The sequence below is a fragment of the Bactrocera neohumeralis genome, chromosome 5, assembly GCF_024586455.1.
Source record: "Bactrocera neohumeralis isolate Rockhampton chromosome 5, APGP_CSIRO_Bneo_wtdbg2-racon-allhic-juicebox.fasta_v2, whole genome shotgun sequence".
Classification (NCBI taxonomy): domain Eukaryota; kingdom Metazoa; phylum Arthropoda; class Insecta; order Diptera; family Tephritidae; genus Bactrocera; species Bactrocera neohumeralis.
In genome coordinates, this window is record NC_065922.1 from 133,118 (window position 1) to 154,915 (window position 21,798).

At 37.3% G+C, this 21,798-nt stretch overlaps 5 protein-coding genes across 6 annotated transcripts; 2 read left to right on the forward strand and 3 right to left on the reverse strand.

The window, feature by feature from the left end:
* The first annotated feature begins 897 nt into the window (after positions 1-897).
* On the forward strand, positions 898-2,009 carry LOC126758258 (uncharacterized). 2 transcript variants are annotated; one of them, XM_050472421.1, is made up of 3 exons: positions 898-955; positions 1,405-1,578; positions 1,637-2,009. In XM_050472421.1, the coding sequence occupies exons 1-3, from the start codon at positions 913-915 to the stop codon at positions 1,852-1,854; spliced, it is 435 nt and encodes a 144-aa protein (XP_050328378.1). In that variant the 5' UTR covers positions 898-912; the 3' UTR covers positions 1,855-2,009. The 2 variants fall into 2 exon arrangements, with proteins under 2 accessions (XP_050328378.1, XP_050328377.1); XM_050472420.1 differs by lacking the exon at positions 898-955 and adding an exon at positions 1,052-1,219.
* Positions 2,010-2,012: 3 nt separating this feature from the next.
* LOC126758255 (uncharacterized) lies at positions 2,013-4,546 on the reverse strand. The gene is made up of 6 exons (XM_050472418.1): positions 4,216-4,546; positions 4,115-4,150; positions 2,809-3,960; positions 2,558-2,747; positions 2,329-2,493; positions 2,013-2,259 (listed from the first exon to the last, which is right to left on the reverse strand). The coding sequence occupies exons 1-6, from the start codon at positions 4,339-4,341 to the stop codon at positions 2,093-2,095; spliced, it is 1,836 nt and encodes a 611-aa protein (XP_050328375.1). The 5' UTR covers positions 4,342-4,546; the 3' UTR covers positions 2,013-2,092.
* A 680-nt stretch (positions 4,547-5,226) lies between these two features.
* LOC126758257 (ATP synthase subunit delta, mitochondrial) lies at positions 5,227-6,217 on the forward strand. The gene is made up of 4 exons (XM_050472419.1): positions 5,227-5,345; positions 5,487-5,690; positions 5,759-5,970; positions 6,029-6,217. Exons 2-4 carry the CDS (start codon positions 5,492-5,494, stop codon positions 6,089-6,091), a joined length of 474 nt encoding a protein of 157 aa, XP_050328376.1. The 5' UTR covers positions 5,227-5,345; positions 5,487-5,491; the 3' UTR covers positions 6,092-6,217.
* A 7,556-nt stretch (positions 6,218-13,773) lies between these two features.
* Positions 13,774-14,920, reverse strand: LOC126758060 (succinate dehydrogenase [ubiquinone] iron-sulfur subunit, mitochondrial-like). The gene has a single exon (XM_050472054.1). It carries the CDS (start codon positions 14,918-14,920, stop codon positions 13,994-13,996), a length of 927 nt encoding a protein of 308 aa, XP_050328011.1. The 3' UTR covers positions 13,774-13,993.
* A 906-nt stretch (positions 14,921-15,826) lies between these two features.
* LOC126759118 (protein obstructor-E) lies at positions 15,827-19,478 on the reverse strand. Its single transcript, XM_050473735.1, has 4 exons — positions 19,292-19,478; positions 16,828-17,019; positions 16,441-16,644; positions 15,827-16,306 (listed from the first exon to the last, which is right to left on the reverse strand). The coding sequence occupies exons 1-4, from the start codon at positions 19,350-19,352 to the stop codon at positions 16,050-16,052; spliced, it is 714 nt and encodes a 237-aa protein (XP_050329692.1). The 5' UTR covers positions 19,353-19,478; the 3' UTR covers positions 15,827-16,049.
* Positions 19,479-21,798: the final 2,320 nt, after the last annotated feature.

Below are 21,798 nucleotides of genomic sequence, written 5' to 3' on the forward strand. Positions count from 1 at the left end.
TGGCAAGGTATGTTCGAAATTATGGCATCACTGTTGTAAATTAGAATGGGTTCATGAACTGATCGTTTTCGAATTATCGATAAACTCGATATTCGAGACTGAACGAGAATTGATAAAAATGAGAAATACATAATAGAAAAATTTATAATTCATCATTATTGCAGAAAGAAGAAGAAGATGGACACAGAAGAGCGCTCGAAAAAAAATAACCCTGGTCGGTCCAACACCCCGGCGTTCATAATTCTTCTGTGTCCAACTTCTTCTTCTTTCTGCAATAATAATGAATTATAAATTTTTCTATTATGTATTTCTCATTTTCATCAATTCTCGTTCAGTCACGAATATTGAAAATATCGATATTTTAATTTCTTTTTATTTTTCCAATTATTATTATTTTCCTATTATGTACATATTTCTCATTTTTACCAATTCTCGTTCAGACTCGAATATTGAGATATTTTAATTTCTTTTTATTTTTCCAATTATTATTGTTTTTCTATTATGTGTCTCTCATTTTTATCAATTCTTGTTTAGTCTCGAATATCGAGAGTATCGATATTTCGAAACCGATCGCTGCTTGTATCACTAATACCCAATTGAATTTCGAATAGTGATGCCATTTATAGCGTAAATATCGTGCAAAATCATAATATTTCTTTTTGTTTTTATTACAAAAAAACATAAAAATAGATAACGCGCCATACATATTCGTGAATCGGAATTAAAAACGAATTTTTTAAGACATTTCCCGTGAAAATTGGTGCACGTTTTCTGAAAAGCCGCTCTGCTGAACATTTACCCCTTTTTTTTTCTTGATAATAATTTTATCTTTTAACAGCAAGGTCAAATAGTTGGCTATAATTATTACCAGTACTACTAAGGCAAAACTGCTTAAAATTAAAATATCGAAATATGTATATTTTTTTAATACGTTGCCAATCAATACTTACTTTAAGTACTTATATCTTACCTAAACATTGCTACAAATTATTGTATTTTTTATAATCTATATATCGCATTATATATAAAATATAAAGCTCTCATTCGACTTGGCAACTCCATCTGAATAAATACGTTGCGAAATTTCTATTCTATACATTAGATCGTTAATAAATTTATTTTGTAATCAAATTAAAGAAATACATCTAGTTGAAAATTGAAATGCATAAAAAAGTTATAGTTGCTTCGTTATTGCTTCTTTTTATCCAAATGTCAAATGGCTAGTATTAAAAATGCATCGCGTTCGTGCTTTGTTGAAGTCTTTTGTTTTGTTGTTGGAAATACATATATTCATATAGACATTGATACATATTAGTTATTTTTTAATAATCAAATCAAACAAAACAAAGCTTTTTTGGTTGTTCTTTTAAGCCAACAAATCTATACAATAATACATTTCTTTAGGTTTGCTTCGTCGGTGTTTTCAATGTCGATCTAGAGGTGAACTTGGAAGCTGTAAAGATCCATTCTCTTTTAATGCAACTGATGTTGAAAATGAACCCGGATTGTCGGCTGTACCATGTGCATCCGGATGGTGTGGGAAAGTAATTGAAGGTGGTGGCACATATGCCGTGGACGGTATACAGCAACTTTTAAAAATTTAAGTATGACATATTTATACACCTATATTTTTTAGACTATGATCAAGCAATACAGCGGATGTGTGTGCAAAGGGGCCCTGATGACAATCAAGATCGCTGCGCCAACACAGTTTACAATTATAAAAAAGTGTATATGTGCTTTTGCCAAGGAGATTTATGCAACTCAAGTTCAAATATTAGCAGTCATTTTTGTTATTTGGGACTTGTAATAGTCGCTTTTATATGTAATATTTTCTTTTCCTTCCAACGATAAATTTAGATTAGGTGTTCCTCAACACTCTCTAAATTAACTTATAAAATACTGAATTTGTTTTATTCCCAGGAAGTGTCCCGTTTAGCCCAGCTAAATATTTGAAGAACGCTTGAAAATATATGTCATAATATTGTTAATAAAAATGAAACACGAAAGAGTGGAATTTTTATTTCAATTTTATTATTTTATATTAATTCTCCAAACAAAAATAGTACTCAGAATTGTAGTACTGAAGCTTTTATCCGGAACTATCGTTTTCTGGATCACATTTGATAGTATTAACAATATTGAACAGGTTGCGCATTTGTAATTTGTACATTTTGCTTTCTTGCTGTAAATTCACTCGCCGATCCCTTTCATGAGCCAGTTTTTTTTCAAGCTCTTGTGCAGTGGAATGCAGAGCATCTGCTTTCAAAAAAATTAAATTAATCTTTAGATATTTCTTTTGCACTAAAGCAACGTTCAAAATCTCACCCTTGCTGGATAAGCTTGATCGCTGACGTTTACAAGCAGGACAAAGGTTCTGTAATACATTTCCTTGAACAGGAACGTTTGAATGATCAGTTGTCTTTTCGTCTTCTTCTATATGACATAATTGATGGTAGTATCCTTTGCATTCGAGACATTCATCAAAACAACCTGAAGTGATCAAAGCTTTAATTTGTAACACCTTAAACCTCAGTAGTTATTTTAATTTACATACCCCCACTTTTTAGGCACTCATTGCAGCAACGTTTTTCGTCTGGTGAGCTAGAGCTAGATCGAGAAGGTGCTTGGTTCTCGTTTTTGTCAGTATTAGTACGCTTCGGGCGTTTCGATTGTAAAACGCGTTTTACTTGTGGTGAAATAAGAAAAGCCTTGCGCTTTTTTTCTGGAGGAGGATAGCTACCATACTAAAAAACAAATATTTAAAACATTAACTTTTTATCAAAAATATTTTAATTGCAATTTTACCTCAATGCGCCCATAGTGAAAATCAGCACGTTCGTTGTTATGGACAGTACGACGTTTACGTTTCGAACGACGTTGTTGCATCTGAACGAGCATTATTGGGGTAAAAAGTTGAAACAATCGTAAAAACATTTCTTGTCCGTAATGTTCGGGCAGAGTTCGGAGTTCAGTCGAATCCATGATAGTCCATTGGCATTGGGTTGTGGTTTGGAGTCTTTCAGGATTAGAATCATCAGAAGATGAATTTAATTCTGATGTATTTTTTTCTCTTGCGACTATTGCTCCCGTTAATACATTTCCACTAGTATTTCTTGAAGATCTTGTTCTGACTTCATACTTTCGTTGAGAATGTGTTACCGATTCTAAAGAAGTGGAGGCAGGACAAACCGATGTCGAGGAAGTGGGTATAGCTCGCGCTATCATGCTTGCAGCTGCCTTTGCTACCATATTTTCAGTACGCGCTTTATTAAGAGCTTGCCGGAGATTTAGGCGGCTAATTTTTACGTTCTTAGAAACAGGTAAATCTTCTAATGGCTCAATAGATTCATTACTTTTATGCGACGTACCGGGAAAATCTGATACATCTTCTAACGGCAGTACATCATCCTTTAATGCCTCATCATTAGCTTTTTCTTCCACAAGGTTCATTTGCAAAAATTTGGAAGCATCTGTAAAGCGCCCACTGCCAACCAATCGTTGTGAAATTGGTTTTAGTAAAGACATTTGAGACAAACTATTCGAATTTCCCCCAGGACCTTGCAAATGGAAGGCATCATTACTAGTGGCGCTAAAATCATCAATCAAGTCACCTGAAGACAAGATTTGATTATGGTCTTCATCCGAATCTTCAATTTCATATACTATCTTCTCTTTCTGTACTTCAAAATACTTTTCAATTAACTTTTGTTCCGTATTACGAAAAAGTACCGTTGCGGGTAATATTTCAATAGTAAGGTCATTTATAAGTGGTACCACCTCCTTGGAAATTGTAGAATTTATTGCTTCATAATCGATGAGGACGTCATTCCTTTTCAACATTTTTGTGAATTCATCAACTATACGACGTAGTCGTAAAAATAGAAAATGCTGCTCAGCATTTATTTCGTAAATCTCCGATTCAATTTCTTCCAAAATTCGTTGTTTTTGAGCCGGATCCTACAAAATGTTTGTTATATTTTTGAGTAATACACATATGTAATTATAATCCTTAATTTCGAAAATACACATTATACTTAACATAATAATTATCTTAGGACAATATTGAAAATAATATTAACTTAAATAATGCGCGAATTCTGTCTTAACTTACTGCATCTTCCTCGTGGTTAAAAACGTCGATCACCATCTAAAATATACAACAGTTTTGTTTAATTACATGTGATAATAATTTACATACAAAGTAAAATATACCTGATGGACCTTAATATGAGCCTTTAAAGAGCGCTGACAGTAAACAATATCATTCCTTATTTCTTTGGGAAATTTAAAAAAATTATCCAAATAATATTGAAAAACACGAGAATTCACTGTCATCATTTTTAGCAAACAAATTTGCAAGGTTAAATCAATTTATGATAAAACGAGGACTTTGATACTTGTGATAAAAAAGGTTTTGAAATTGCCATTCAGCTCCAACTTCCGTTTTGAAATCAAGATTTTATGATCCTAGACAAAATCACAACAATATTTTATTTAAGAAGTAACTTACAACTTCTGTCAAGGAATGCTAATTTCGATACAGTTTTTTATAACAATCGATTAAGAGAAGACGATTCTTAGAGAATATGATACACTTTTTAACCAGTGTTACCTATTGATGTATCTTAAATAAATTATAATTCCTCGCATTTTGTTTATAAAAACTAGATATAAAGTTTTAAGTAAATTATCTTTGAAATTGAACCAGAGAACATATTCTCTGATTGAAGTACATTAATTTGGTTAAGTTTATTCATTAAAATTAACAACAGATGGCACGATGATCATCCGCTTGACTTTGAAATTGTTTAACTATTTAACCAGAGAACATAAAATAATATAATATTACTTCTCATTGTTGAATATGAGAATGTAATGTGTTTTACATTCTCTGATTCAATTTACACCTTCTCAGATTGAACTTTTTAACATATTATTGCATTTTGGTGGAAGCAAAACCCATCAACAAAAGATGTCGCTATTAAGACAGTACAGTACAGAGAAGTTCAACTTATTAAAATAAATTGTTTTTTGAGGTCATAGTTTAGGGTAAGAATTTTCATTTGATTTTTGATGTGAACAGAAAATGTTTACCTGTTTTTACACAACAAAACATGGCGATATTGAATGAATGTAAAAGTTTATAAAATCGTATTTATTATGTTTAGAGATGTTAGATAGTGTGGCAACTCTGCCGACCACTTCTCGGTAATAATTATGTTATCGAATATTATATGAAATAGTGCCGATTTCGAAGCTTTCTGTGTGTGGTTCTAAGAAACACAGTTTTGTATATTTTTAACAAATTGTTCGGTCATTGCCATTTTTTGCTTTTATAACATGTAAGATTATTTATATAACAAGTGATTTAGTAATATTAAGGGAAGTGCTCAATTAGGAAATTTTTTTGTGGACTACACCGGTCCCTAACCTTCAACATTACATAATTTCGATTGGCATATTGCATATGTTTTTTATTGCAGATAAAATGTCGTTTGTTCGGAATGCTCGTTATTTAATGGGGCGCAGCATCCATAATATACAAAAGCGCGGATTTGCTGATGAGATGAAACTTACTTTCGCTGCTGCTAATCAAACATTTTATGATCAATCGGAGGTTCGTCAGATTGATGTTCCTTCATTCAGCGGAAGTTTTGGTATACTTGCAAAACACGTACCCACTTTAGGTAAGAGTAACTACCAAAAATACTTGAGTATAAATTTATATAATGTTTGTTTAATGTTTATTTTTTAGCCGTTTTGAAGCCTGGTGTAGTGCAGGTCATTGAAAACGATGGAAAAACCTCAAAATATTTTGTATCAAGTGGCTCAATAACAGTAAATGAAGATTCATCTGTTCAAGTTTTGGCTGAGGAAGCGCATAAGGTCGAGGATATTGACGTTTCTGAGGCGAAACAGCTTTTGTCACAATATCAATCACAACTAAATTCTGCTTCCAGTGAAGAAGTAAGTGTTTATGTTTCTTTATAATAAATTTTTGATTAACGAATTTACTTTTATTCAGGCTAAAGCGGAAGCAGCCATAGCTATTGAATGTGCAGAGGCTCTTGTCCGCGCTGCAGAATAAAGTCGATTATTTTCTCTACATCGTTAAGGTGATAGAAAATGGTATACAAAATGAATATCTGCTTGAATGTTCAAACTGAAACTCATACTTAAAGTTTGAATAAACTATAAAAATGTCGACATGTGATGATTTCATAGTTCTTTTTTGTTTCTAAAATAATATAGGATAATTATGCCAACCAAGTGAAAATATTAAATAGTCTATGCCTGTGTAATTAAAACGATTTTCGAATGTAAAATGGTTTCTAAATTATTATAGGAAATGGAACAATATATAAACATATGTTTTTTTTTCATATGTGAGTTTCCGTACTTTTTCACCTACAGTTCAGGTAATTTTATCATGAAGTTTATAACATCTAGAAAGAAACGTTGGTGGGAACGATCAGCGTCAAGATTTTTTAAATTCGCCAAATTGTTTTTATGGTGTTAATTATGCATGTCCCTGAAATACGATAACATTTTTAGCTGTATTCATTGCTTACTTTGTGCGTGAATTCTTGACCAAAAACAATACTGTAACGATGCCCGAGACTTCATATTGTTCTGACATGGCTCCGTCTGACTTTTCTTTTTCCAAAAATTAAGATAATTTCTTCAAAAAATTTTGGATTAACACCTCGTACTTATACAGTTAACGACAATAAACAGGTAACATTTTTTGAAAATTTTCATTTATGTACATATAATATTCATAATAAAAATAAGGAAAGGAAAGTTAACTGTAATTTAAAAAGTGCAAATAGCGTGCCTCGTGCTTTAAAAAGTGTAATAAGTAGTTATATTAAATTAATTAGATCTGTGGAATGAAAATTTATATGGGTCGAAAAAACATTGTTCACAGGAGGAAAGATTGTGCGTCCAAAATTTGCAAAGAATGGGTCACACGAAAAGGGGAATTGCAAACATACTATAGATAGATAGATAGATAAATTAATGAGGATTGCACCGCGACCTAGGGTCTATTGTGCCCTCTCCTGACTCACAGAGTCTCAGCTAGCCCCAGCAAATTGATGAACTCCAATATACTGCTAGGTGCTATTGAGGCGATGTGATCCCTATTTAGAAACATGGATCCTAGGGCCTTGGTCCTGCGCCTACAGATTGCCGTGCAATCCATTAGCAGGTGTTCTGGAGTTTCGGGTTCCAAATCGCAGAACGTGCAATTTGCACAAGAAGCTAGGCCCATGTTGAATAAGTGCTTCTTCAGCTTGCAATGGCCCGTGTAGAAGGCGATCAGTAGCCTGATTTTATTTCTTGGGAGATTGATTATGCATTTAAACCTTTTGAGGTTATAACTCTTCATCAGCAACTTTGCGTGCCGCAAGCCTGAAAGGTGTTGCCAATGTATCTCCCTACCCACTGCTACATCATTGCGGACCTGCTCCTTTATGGTGTGGGGACCCACCGCTATGAAAGGTTCCGGTCCTACCATGCTGGTGGATGCTGCAGAGCGGGCAAGCTTATCGGCCAGTTCATTACCGGCGATGCCTCTGTGGCCTGGCACCCAAATAAGGTGCACCTGGTTGCATTCTGCAAGACTGTTGAGCCGGTCTATACACTCCTGCACCAATAGCGATTTTATCTCGTAAGACGAGATCGCCTTGAGTGCCGCTTGACTGTCGCTAAGTATAGCTATACGTTCGTTGCGATAGCCGCGTTGGAGGTTCAACTCTACGCACCGACTTATAGCAAATACCTCCGCTTGGAATATGCTCGGAAACTTACCCATAGGTATGGAGAGTTTTGTGCGTGGTCCTGCGACCCCTGCGCCAATTCCCTCCGACGTTTTCGAGCCGTCGGTGTACCACCTGATCGAGCTATCCCTGAGTAGCAGCTCGAATGCGGAGTCGCTCCATTCGGCCTTGCTGCCGAGGGTGATCTTAAACTTCTTAGTGAAGTTCAGCTTTTTGTTAATGCCGTCCCTTGGAAGAGGAGCCAGTGGTATAATGCCACTAAGCTCTTCCATGCGTTGGGACGAGATTATTTTACCTATGCCAGTCCCCTCTGCTGTCATTTGAAGCAGAGTGTACTTGGCGACTTGACCAATTAGTAGGTGTAGCGGGGTGAGCTCCAGCAGGGCCTCAAGTGCAGCTGTCGGGCAGGTGCGCATAGCTCCTGTCATACAGACGCACGCAAGCCTTTGCAGTTTCGATAGTTTGAGTGCTACCGTCGTCTGCTCTGCTTTCGGTGCCCACACCACCGCCCCGTAGGTGACAATTGGTCGCACTATCATGGTGTACAACCATCTGATGATCCTTGGTTTGCACCCCCAGGATCTACCAGCCAGCCGGTTGCACACCATCAATGCCTTAGTAGCTTTGACCATGGTCAGGTCAATGTGCTGCTTCCATCTTAACGTGGAATCCAGCGTGAGACCAAGATATTTGACCATGTTTGTCATCTCTATCTCCCTGCCTCCGAGTGTTAAGTTTCTCAGGCCAGGCAGAGACCTGCGCCTCGTAAATGGGACGATGGTCGTTTTCAGGGGGTTGATGTTTAGTCCAACACTGTTGCACCAACCCTTGGCTAGACCTAGTCCCCTTTGTACGATATCGCAGAGAGTACTCACAAATTTGCCTCTAGCTATGATAACAATGTCGTCCGCATATCCTTGACAGCGGATTCCATTGTTTGTTAGCAGCACCAGTAGTTCGTCCACGACTAGGCTCCACAACAGGGGGGATAGAACTCCTCCCTGTGGGCAGCCCTTAGTAGTACCGAGACGGATAGTGGTGCCTCCTGATGTGGTTTCAGCTATTCTGGTGCGCAGTACAGCTTCTATCCACCTGCGCACTGTAGGTGCCACATTCCTTTTCTCCAGTGCCCTTGCCACGCTCCCGTGGGACGCATTGTCAAAGGCACCTTCGATGTCTAGGAAGGCGCATAGCGTCACCTCCCCCGTATCCAGCGAGCTCTGTATCTCCGAGGTTAGCTGGTACAGGGCGGTATTCGTCGACCTGCCCGCTCTGTACGCGTGCTGATTTGCATGCAGGGGTGCAGTTTCAAGTGCCTTCGATCTTATTTCCTGGTCTAGGATCTTTTCCATACTTTTCAGTAAGAAGGAGGTTAGACTAATCGGTCTAAAGGATTTAGCCAGCGAATAGTCTTTCCTTCCCACTTTCGGTATAAAGATCACTTTTGCTGTCCTCCAGGGTTCAGGGATATACGCCAGCGCCAGACTATCTCTCATCAGCTGTACAAGGTGTGGCAGTAGGATCTGCTCACCTTGTTGCAGAAGCGCCGGAAAGATGCCGTCCGCGCCCGGAGACTTGAATTTGGCGAACGAGGCCGTGGCCCACCTGACTGAGTCCACAGTAAACAGATTTCTTGCGAGCACCCAGTCCAGGCGAGATGGCTTGTGCTCTGCGACAGGTAGGCACAGGTCCACCTCAACCGTCTCCGGAAAATGCGCACGTAGGAGTACCGTAGCCCTCTCCTCCGCATTTGTCGTATAAGTGCCATCGTCTTTTTGAATCGCTAATTCTGTGTTCGTCTTCCTCTTGGCCAGAGCTTTGTGCAGTCTAGCTGCTTCTGGTACTGAGGAGACGTTCTCACAGAAATTCCTGAAATTTTCTTGTTTTGCAGACCTAATCTCTTTATTATAAGCAGTTAGGCTGCTTTTGTAATCCTCCCAGTTCCCAGTACGCTTGGCTTTATTGAAAAGCTTACGTACATTCGATCGGAGATCCGAGAGTTTACTAGACCACCAGGGGCATTTACGCCCCTTGGTGATCGTCTTTAGGGGGCAGCTGCAGTGATACGCGTTTGTAATGGCCTGGTTCAGCGCAGATATCCTGCTCTCCAAACCCAGGGCTGATGTACCTCTGACCGACTTCCCCTCTCCTGACAGATTCCGTTCTAACGCATCCCGATAAACAGTCCAATTGGTGTTCTTGGGAATGCGTTTAGGGGGAATTTTCATGACCTCCACCCCTAGCCCGAATCTCAAGATCCTGTGGTCTGACATTGAAGGTTCTGACGATACCCTCCACTGCGAGACCACCCCTGACATGAGCTCGTTGCTTAGGGTGATGTCCAGCACCTCCCTTCTATTGCTTGTGACAAATGTGGGTTCGCACCCAACATTTTCAATACTTAGATTATTGCTAATGATAAATTCTAGGAGAGACTCACCTCGTACATTGCAGTCCGTACTTCCCCATTCTGTGTGATGCGCATTCGCGTCACACCCCAGAACCAGGGGTAGCTTATACCTCCTGCAGTAGTCTACCAGGCCCTGCACCGCTTCCGGGGGCGCAGTAGGTGTGTCACCTGGTAGATAGGCCGTAGCCAAAACAAAGTCCGCTCCCTCCTCTTCTCTGACCTGCACCGCAACTAGGTCCTGTGTTAGGAATTCTGAAATACATAATACATCAATATTTCTCTTAGTTACTATGCAGGCTCGGGGTCTCTCACTAGAAAGATCCCAGATTACCTTATTGTTGTCCACATTGAGGCCTCTGACTTCGCCTCTGTGGACCCATGGCTCCTGTATTAACAGGATGCCCAGGTTATCCGCCGAGAACCTGCTCGCGATTACAGCGGATGCTGACGCCGCGTGATGCAGGTTCACCTGGGCTACTCTTATGCCTTCGACCACTATAGGATCGGTTCGATGAGGAACTGGTCCTCATCTGCCCCGTCCCCCGCAGTACCTATGTCTTCGAGTCCCTCCAAGAGCTCCTGCGTAGAGGGTAGCTCCCCCTCTTCCGTGGTCGGCTTCACTGCTGGGACTTCCGCTGTGGTTTTCGCAGTTGCAACCTGCTCGACTGTCATGGTGCAGGGACGAGTAGATTCCTCGTCCACCTGCATCTTCTCGACTTCCTCTTCTGTAGTCTTCGGTTTGTAGGGCCTTATGACTACCTCACTATACCGATAGCTCAGGCGGAAGCCCTCCTTTCGGATGAATTTGTAGGACTCGTCGTCCACGCACAGGTTTAACCTCCATCCGGCACCCTTCATTTTGCTGTCAACAACTCGCCAGGCCGAGGTATTGATCCCTCTGTTTTGATTCCTGAGGAGCCCCAGAGCAAATTCGAAGGGTTTCCCTTCGCATCTTGGGAGGAGTACCGTCATACTGTGCATGATCGGGATGTCCTCGCCCCTCCTGACGCAAAGACTGGGCCCTTTCCAGCCAGTCAGCTTGGGAGCGATCTCTCTTAGCCAGTTGACGCTGTCTTCATTCCTGCAGTCGATCTGCATAAATCCGCCCTTGAAGTGCACCCCAAGGAAGCGTACTGGGTTCTTGCAACCCCTGTACACCTCCTCCATGAGGAGATTTTGTAGAGCGGTAAGCTCCGCTGCTTTCAGAATCTCCGCGGGGTAGTTCAGGGGCAGCACAGCCATCCGTATGCCCTTTAAGGCATCCGCATATCTACGCTGTCCCTCAGCTGCCCGCGAAGGATTCGGTGCAGAGATCTGGCCTCCAGCTACCTGGGCGTAGCTGCCCCGTTGTCTCTTAGAGTTTGGTGGCTCCTGTGGCGTAATTTGGCTGCTCTTGCGTTTGGCTGCCGGGGTTGCTATCCTGACACTACCAGTCCTAGCGGTTGGATTTGCGTTGACACGACCGCTGCCCCGAATCCCGCTGCTCCCTTTACAGTTGGATGCGATGTTTGCGCCCTTACGCACCTTCGTGGTCGGGGAGGCACTGTTGCCTCTGACTCTGTTCTTTGCCAGTCTCTCGGCCTCCTCAGGAGTTCTTCCCTCCTGGAGGTGCCTAAGGTACCATTTTAGGCTGGCACCACTCATACCCCGCCTACGGGGGTCATCGTTCCCACCCGGACGACCTAATGGTGGTAGAGGGGGCAGTCTTCCCCTGCGCCTCCTTTTCCTTTTGCGCGTGCCTCCTGCTGCGCAAGATTGTTGCGATTCCTCTGGGCTGATCCCGGTTTGAGGAGTTGCGGAGTGGTCCGCTGCGTTGTTAGCGGGTGCAGTGGATGCCGCCTGTTGAGCACCGCTGCATGAGGGCATGTCATCATCATCGTCTCTCGCATGCTCCTCAAACAGCGCTCGCTCATCAGGCGATAGGGCGTCCAGGAAGCTGAACTTACGTTTAGCCCCTGAGCCTCCCTTGCCTGCAACAGTACCGCTGTTGTTGCCGTTGTCCATTGTCGTCTGCTTTGTTCGTTGCCGTGTCATGGTTGTCGTTGAGTTATTAGTGGTTGTTGTTGTTGTTTCGCTCATTCTTTTTCGTACGACCCTTGGCTCAACGAGGTGAGCTGTCGGGTCTCTGTGTTTTTAGGGGAACTCAAAGGTCCGCCGCGCCAGAGCCCCATGCCGCGGTAAGGCCACCGTTACTTCCCAATTCGGCCCGGTGTTGGGAAGGCTCCGTTAAAATACAGCCGAATTTTCCTCCTGGCTGCAAATCATCCAATGGGCACGGGAGTCGCCCAACACCCTGGATTAGGAGGTGGTAGCTCTTGGCTGCCGCACGCATGCGGCACCCGACAACCCGCATGGGCAGTGCCCAGCTGACACCACCCACACCGGTTGGGGGGCGCCGAGTATGCCCTGCGACCTAAGCCCCTGCACCACGACAAGGTGCCTACCATTCGCATACTATTGATATATGATATATGTCCTAAAAACCTCATTATACTTTCCTTAGCCTAATTAGGTCTATGCCTAGAAGATGTGCATTTATATTAGACGATAAAGAGATACACTACAAAATACTAACAATTTTTTCTATTAGTTATCTTAAAAAATGTTTTTTTGATGGAAGATATATTTGCTACCAATAGCACTTGACATGAAGTAAATAATAAAAATATATTTTAGTCGAATTTAAATCAAATTTATATTTTTTTAATAAGGAAAATTAGTACAATGGATTATTCTATTTGAAATCCCAAATCTATCTTACGGTAAAACTAACCAAATCGTTAAGTAGTTGTACGCTGTTAGCGGAAGTGCAGTCTAGCTGAAGGACTGTGAAATACTCCAGACATAGTTAGTAAAATCGCAAAAATCTCTTAGAGAACCAAATATAGTTACTCTAGTAGTTTTTCTTCACCAGAAGAAGTGCGACTGTAATGTAATTGAGGTATATACTGGAATTGAAAAAAGTTGTTGTTGTTGCAGCAGTTTCGAGGAATCCTGCCGAGTTAACAGTCCTTGGCCAGATAAAAATACGGCTCCGTTACGATTACATATTTGGTATGTCAGGGTCGATTCTTGATATCTATCCACGTGGAAACGGGAATCTTCCGCGGTCAGCGCGCGTAAAAATATCCTAAAATAAATATAAATTTAGTGGAAAAATTATTGTATACCACTAGTAGATACGGCCATGCGTTGCTGTGAATATGATATATAGTACAATAAATACTATTCATTTTGAAAATGATTGATGCAAATATTTGTCAATAAAAAAAATAATGAACTTTTGGAATTTAGTTTTTAGAAATATATTTTTTTATATATGAATTGTTTCAATTTTTAATATAATTGAGATATAAACTTTTCTATCTATTAAAGTGGAACAAAAACAGTCTGTTATATTTGACTATTATAGGTTGAGTAACTTAGGGGTTTATCCCGGACAAAGCTTTTTAAGCAAAACTTTGTTCTCAAACATTTGCTTCTTCGCTATTTTACATATTTATTAAAACAAGTTTTTTTTTGCGCTATGAACAAGTTATATTCAATTAGTTTTCTTTAATGCCTATTTAAGGCGTTTCTTCGTATATGGCAACAGCAATTTGCCAACGTGCAGAGAGTTTTAAAATAATTTATTCTGAGGTTAAAGGATAAAAACATAAATCATATACAAACATAGATTAGTAATCAAATCATATAGTTCTTATTAGGGGATTAGTATCTATGGCTTCATGTTTGCTTACAATGCATACAAATAGGATAGAAAAAATGACGTGGGCATTTTTTTATTAATGATTATCTACTTCTGAAGCTTAATTGTGTCTAGCAGAGCAGTTGGCTTCGATTTCAAACCACACAATAATTGCTTTAATTTAATAATGGCTTTACCAGGATTAAGCCCTTTTGGGCAGGTATTTGTGCAATTCAAAATAGTGTGACAACGATAAATACTATATGGATCATTTATCTGCTTCAAGCGTTCTTCAGTAACATTATCTCGAGAGTCTACAACCCATCGATAGACCTGCATTAAAACCGCTGGTCCCAAATATCTATCTCCATTCCACCAGTAAGATGGGCATGACGACGTACAACAAGCGCAGAGGATGCATTCATAAAGCCCATCTAATTTTTTGCGATCATCAAGGTGCTGTAAATACTGCGCTTTTCCTATTGAGCCTTTAATAGTATCGTTACGTTGAAGCCATGGTTTAATTGAACGGTATTGAGCATAAAAGTGTCCTAAATCTGGAACAAGATCCCGAACCACATACATATGTGGCAATGGATATATTTTTAATATTCGTGAAGGATTTCTATCAATTTTACTCGTACACGCCAATGAATTAATACCCGCAATGTTCATAGCACATGAACCACAGATTCCTTCTCGGCAGGATCGTCTGAAAGTCAATGTTTGATCCATTTCGTTTTTAATTTTGATTAGGGCATCAAGAACCATTACTCCACATTTTTGTAGATCTATATGGTAAGTTTGAAGTCGAGGTGTTTTCCCAGGCTGCCAGCGATAAATCTGAATTGTCTTTATAAGGGCAGTATTTTTCCTGTCGTTTGCTACGGTTGTTTCTTTAACTGCTGATATCTTAGAAAAACTTTTGGCATGTGTATTTCTTCTAGGAATTAGTTCTTCACATATACAATTGCACGCACCTTTAGTTACCCGGCAATGTCCGCTAGATTTTATTAATATTCGACCGCTTAACATTTTGCAAACAAGATATTATGCAATATTTGCTTCTTATATAAAGTAAAGTGAAATTTAATATACTATGTATATGTATATAATTTAAGGCATATTTTTCATCACCTACTCTAAACTTATGGAAGCCATATATTTTTGTAGTGGGTAGTTATTCTTCAAAAATACAAACATGTAACTAATACCGCAATAAAAATGTAATTATAACTAACAAGAGATGAATGGTTCGCGTATTCCTTTAATAATGAACACTGATTAAATACGCCGTTTAAGCATTTAATTCTTAAAAAATAAGAGATAATATTACTTTGGTTGAATGGTTCCACCTGATGGGCATTCGAAGATGAAAAGAAAGATTGTAACTTAAGATTTTGAGTCCTCCTACTAAAAGTGTATATTTTAAAAATTAATAATATAACTTTGAACGCGAAATAGAATACTATGGATCGCCAGGCTTCACATACTTGCACATAAGTATGTACCATATATCGTTCCGTCACGACTTTTTTGGCTTTGTTAATGATTTCTGCTTACTGGTTACATAAATTAAGATGACGTTTTGCAAATAATATATTTAAAATTACGTTAATATAATCGCCGGAACCAAACAAATGAATACTCCACTCAGCAATTTACCTCTCCATTTCTACTAATTTGATAATATAATTTTTTTTTTGAATGTTCGAATGAGATTTTGATTCAAACAGAGATATACAAGTTGTATGTATGCTTATCAAGGATAATTCCTTTCATCTTCGCTTGTATAATGTGCCACAGAAATTTGTGATCAAAAATAGAGCAAACTTCTAATAGCTTCCTTTACATCCTTACCTGAGTTTATTGATCTCTCGTAACTTGTACTGTAAAAGAAATTAGATCAGCTGGATATTCTATAACAAATATACAAATCGATCTTTGTAATTCCATATTTTAATTATGAACTTATAAATTATAAAATATATGGCTTATTTATTTAATATCCACAGATATTGTACTTCTAAAACACGATTCATAACTTAAAAAGTGTTCATATACGTAGTGTCTGGTAAGAGTAGATAACCACAGATCTTGGAGTAGAACATACATAAAATATACATATTTACATCGACACACGTATGTGTAATAAAATCAATTGTTATTCTTTTTTGTCATCGGAATCTTTGTACCAATCTTCACAACCGGGAACATTTTCAGGAGCATCACACATCTCCGTTTCTTCATTGTAGACTTCGCCTAATTGACAGGCTAGGTCGCGTGGATCTTCCCCATTTAAGCAGACATGGAATTTTTGACAGTCTGTAGGATGGGGGAACTTCGGATGAGTAACTACCTGACCTTTATCATCATTCTTTGGGCGATCCTTGGGGCACACAAATCCGGTTGGAGATTTTTCTAAACCAAACGAAAGTAATTCAAAATACAAGTGTGTAGAAAATATGATTATTATAATATATACGAGTATACGTAGCACAGTAGATTTTAAGATAATTAAAATTGTCTATCCCTATAAAAGAGGTACTACTTACTCTGTGGTGCTTCGCAACCTTCACGTTTTGCAGTATCTGGCCAAACACAAGTCCCACCAAATTCATCAAAGTGCAATCCAACAGTGCATTTCATTTCTAAAGCATCTCCATCGATACAATTGTAAAAAATATCACATACAGAAGAATCAGGATGTGCGAAGAATCCGTTTTTACGAGGACAAAATTTCGAAGATTTTGGCTCCTCTGTAATTTAAAGTAATTATTGAATAGCTCAAAAATATATTTAATATATACAGAAGTACATACATAATTATATAACAATTCTTGTTTAATTTTAATTTATGAAGTTATGATTTTATTATCAGAATTTTGCAAGACTCCTTAACGTAAGCATATCTAGATATTAAAATAACGATTAAAACTTACGTAATTCAGTTCGGTCACCGCAATCTACATTGAAAGGTTGGTCACACTTATTGATGTGTCTATTGAGAGGATCGAACACTAAGCCATCTGGGCATAGCTTTTCTTTTGCTACGCCATCATTACATTGATAGTATTTATCACACTGGACATCATCAGGATATTCGCCTTCAGGTTTGGGACATTGGAATGCACCTTAAATAAAAATTTGAATTTAATAAACAAATTTAGAATTATGCTTAACTGAACTACATGCAGCATCGGTAAACACATATGTATGTATAAATATTAATAACCCAATGATTTACCGACATCCAATGAAGAATAATGATTCTATAATTGATAATGTGGTAAACAACTTAAATGAAGTAATTTTAGAAATGAATAAATGTTACTTTATGTTAATATAAAAATTGTTTCAAACTTTACTCCTTATGCCAATAGGTAATGTTATGTGAAGTACCTTAATGGAACTCAGCTAACATCTTTTTTATTAATATTGTATAGCAATGTCAAAAATAGATAAAATCTGGTCAATACTACCCTAATGTCTTATATACAAAATATAAGATTTTCAAACTTCTGGTTGGCTTTATACCGTATATGTACCGTTCAATATGTAAGATATCGTAACAAAATTAACTGATCGTATACTTTAGTTTAATGCTGAATATATCAAAAATTATTCATATGTACTATGCTTTTCGTTACTCTAACAATCCGTATGACGAATATATCGGTCAGTGTGTGAGTTATTTCTTTATAAATATATCCGGTCCTGTGATTTCCGCTTTACAGCTGTATTTAAACCATTTAGGTTGATCAAGATATGTGATATAAATTAAATGAAGTGGACAAGGTTTCTTTAAAACTAAATTTACAGTTTAGTTCTGAATATGAATGGAGTAAGTCTAGACCTTCGTCTAAACGTCAAATTATTAACATAATGAGTTCCGTTTCTCTGTTTGAGGTTTTGCACATCAACTCAATATACTAAAATTATTATCTTCGATTCTGTTTATATAAGATATATCTTATTTGAAGATAATTTTAATATAACTTTCGCTGACGGGAGATAAAATATAGTCTGTTTTGTCGAAAAATTAATGTTGAATTCTTTTGCAACATTTTTTATGCAATATATAATTTTGCCAACAACTGAAGATATTTCCTTGGTTTTGATCCTTCCAAGGTGCAAGAGTATGCAATTTTCAGTTACACCAGAGTTTAGTCCTTCCTTACTTGTTTTCGATTAATTTAATTAATTTTGTGCATGTACATATGTCAAGAAATATGTCAGGACAACAAAATTTGGCTTTGATAGTAACAATTCGCAAGACTTCGAACTCCCGGTGTCGATCGAAGAACAACTACATGCTTCTGCTGACGCCTATCTTACCAAGAAAATTTATTACTGATGTGATAGAAGAATGTTGCATGTAAAAAAATTATTTTCCTAAAATACCGATACTTTATTCCAAATTCTGAACATACGAAGCAGGACCTACTTAAAAACCGTGACGTAAATTGGATATTTTAAAATTTTAGTTCGAATATAAGAAAAATGTGTACATAAATAACCATTGCAACTTTATTTTGAAAAATAAAAATAAAATCGGTGTAAAAAAGCAACAATATGTTCTATGAGAATTTGTTTGATAAGAAATAAAAGTAAAAATAAAATCTAAACTACAATGCAAAAATATTGTATTCAGTCCCATTGTAATACGTGGTTTTAAGATATGTATATATACATACATATGTATGCATTTTGCGAATTGTAATGATTTGATATGCGTACATTATGGTATACTACTAGTAAAGCTGGTTCCATACGAAAAACTCCCTTCCTATTTATCTTTCTACATAATTTAAGCAAAGCACGTACATACATAGGTACATACATATATACAGTATTGGAACTTAAATATGAGTATATAATGTAGTATATGAGCATATGCAACATTTTAATGGATTTTCGTATGGAACAAACCTAAATATGCAAATGACTATTTGTATCAATGATTATATTTAGTATTATTTATATCTTCATGAGAGTAATTATGCAAATTTATTCAATGCATTAAAACTCTGACGTCTACATATGTATATCCGAGTATGTATATTAAATATTTTTAGCACAACCATTATGTTACTGGGCAAAATGAGGACGACTAAACAAGTTTGTGATTTTAAGGTTAAAATTTGAGTTTCGTAATAATACCAATTGCTCAAGGTGATATAACTTTTTGTAAACTTCAACTAAAATCCATGCACATATATGATAATATACATATACATTTCTGACTTTTTACTTTCTCCTTATACAAATAAATGCACTCACCATTAGTGTATAAATATGTAAATATGAATGTAACGAAAGACTCACTGAATAGCAATTGAATTCTACGCCAACTATATCAAATTATATTTCAAAAAAATTAAACAGTATTTCCAAATAACTTACTTTCCGCTACGATGCACACCGTCAAAGTGACAAGTGTTAAATACAGAAACGAATATTTCATTTTGATATTTATATTTAGTTATAAAATATTTTCACAAATAATTTTAATGATAAATAAAAATGGTCTTTTCGTACTACTACACCGTACGACAAGTGACTACAAACTATTTTTCTTTGGCCACGATACCGACTTTTGAAGACTTTTATTGTATCCAGCATGTTAATTTATAAACGAGTTGACTCTCTTTATTAGTTTTTCTGTTGTGTGGCAAAACAACTTTAAAATCCAGTTTGTTAACAAAATGCATAAAGTACAAATACTTGGACTGGTAAATAGCAAGCGGTATGGATAATTGCTAACTTACACATATATGTACATATGTATTTTCTTGGAATCGGTATAAAGTTTCGCGAAATACATATATGCAAAAGCACATAAGTATATTTTTCCATTCTTTTACAGCTCTCCAGAAGATACGAAGACTCTTATTCAGCCAAAGAGAGATAATAAATGTAAATTTATTTACATATGTATGTGCCATTCTATACGCGTTGTTACATTATGTTCAAATTTTATGTGCGTGGTCTCCCAAATATGATGGGAATGCTATACTAATTATTGTGTTTGGATAACGTAAGTATTGTCTGAAATTGTTTAGGTCAAATTATTTCGGGATATCATAAGCATAAATTTCGTATAAACAAGTATTGGCTAAGTTCGCGTAACCGAATATTTTATACTCTTGCAACTCGCAAGAATCAATCCCGAGAAATTCCTTCAGGTGCTGGCTAACTTTATATTAAAAAACGTTGCGAAAGAATTAGACATTCATTATTAGATGAAATCGTGAATAAATTATCATTCAATTTGTCATCGTATTGACTTACATATATTGAAGGCCATTAAGTTAGACTTAGTTTTATTGCTATCTTTCAGTCCGCCTCAGCTAAAATTTAATTAAAACATCTTCAAATAAGATATATACTAACGTATGTATGTATGTGTATGAGACATTAACTCAACCGAAGAGGGTAAATTAAATTGTATATTGGAAAATGTAAGCCAGACGATAGAAATTCATTATATTATATTAGGAATATGAGGTTTAAACCAAAATCTAGACCAATTTCATTCTAATTCAGCGCTTTTAAGATAACCTGTTTAAAAATTTCTTCTTCATTGGCTAACGCGATTATAGCCGAGTTAACAATAGCGCGTCAGTCGTTTCTTCTTTTCGCTATGTGGCGCCAATTGGATATCCCAAGCGAAGCCAGGTCCTTCTCCACCTGGTCTTTCCAACGGAGTGGAGATCTTCCTCTTCCTCCGCTTTTCCCGGCGGGTACTGCGTCGAATACTTTCCGAGCTGAAGTGTTTTCGTCCATTCGCACAACATGACCTAGCCAGCGTAGCCGCTGTCTTTTAATTCGCTGAACTATGTCAATGTCGTCATATATCTCATACAGCTCATCGTTCCATCGAATGCGATATTCACCGTGGCCAACGCGCAAAGTACCATAAATCATTCGCAGAACTTTTCTCTGCAAAACTTGCAACGTCGACTCATCAGTTGTTGTCATTTTCCAAGCCTCTGCGCCATATAGCAGGAAGGGAATTATGAGTGTTTAGTAATTTAGGCTCATTTTGACCAAACTGATCGGTTTAAATATAGGTGGAAAACGGAAAATAATTTTATAGGTTATATTTGGGGCATAGGAAAGGATGGACTCACTCAGTTATGTAATACTCGAGAAGCAATTTTATATATACATAAATATACGTAATACTCATAACCTGACATAAAATTGAGCATAAAATTTGTTAAAAGTGGTATATGGAAGTATTGATTGGATTTTATCTATTTTTATCACACAGTAACAAATGCACTTAGGATTTCATCAAAGTCAGCCGGATGTTCGAAAATTAGTTATTTTGGGGCAAAGTTTTCGCCACTCATTTTTGTTATAAGCTCAATTTTTTATTAGGAATATTGGATCTAAGGAAAGTATTGACCCAATTCAATCCTGTTTTCGCATATACCCTGAATTTCAATTAAATATATCTCGCACATTGACTGATATCTTCGGTTAAAAGTCAAATTTACGTACTGGGGTCCAAATATTCGATAATAGGGGTTTAATCAGTTCGATTTCGACAATTTGTCACTCCATCGTCCAATTTTGACACCGGCTCTTATAAAGCTCTCTTGTCCCATATGAGTGTAAAAGTTAATGTCTCTGACTCATTTGGTTATTGAACTATGGCAATTTTAGTAGTTTTTAACAAAACCGTTATCTGCAGATAGGGCGGGGTTATCATTCGATTTCAATAATTTTCACATTATTGTAAAAAAGATTGAAAAGGTTGGTCTCGTGCTAATTCGGATAATACATATATCTTGACTGGTTTGGAAGATACATAAATTAAACTTATTATTAGGCGGGATCATGCCCACTTCTTTAAGCTTTTAAAACACAGGAGCCCCTCCTTAATGTGCTCCATATAATAG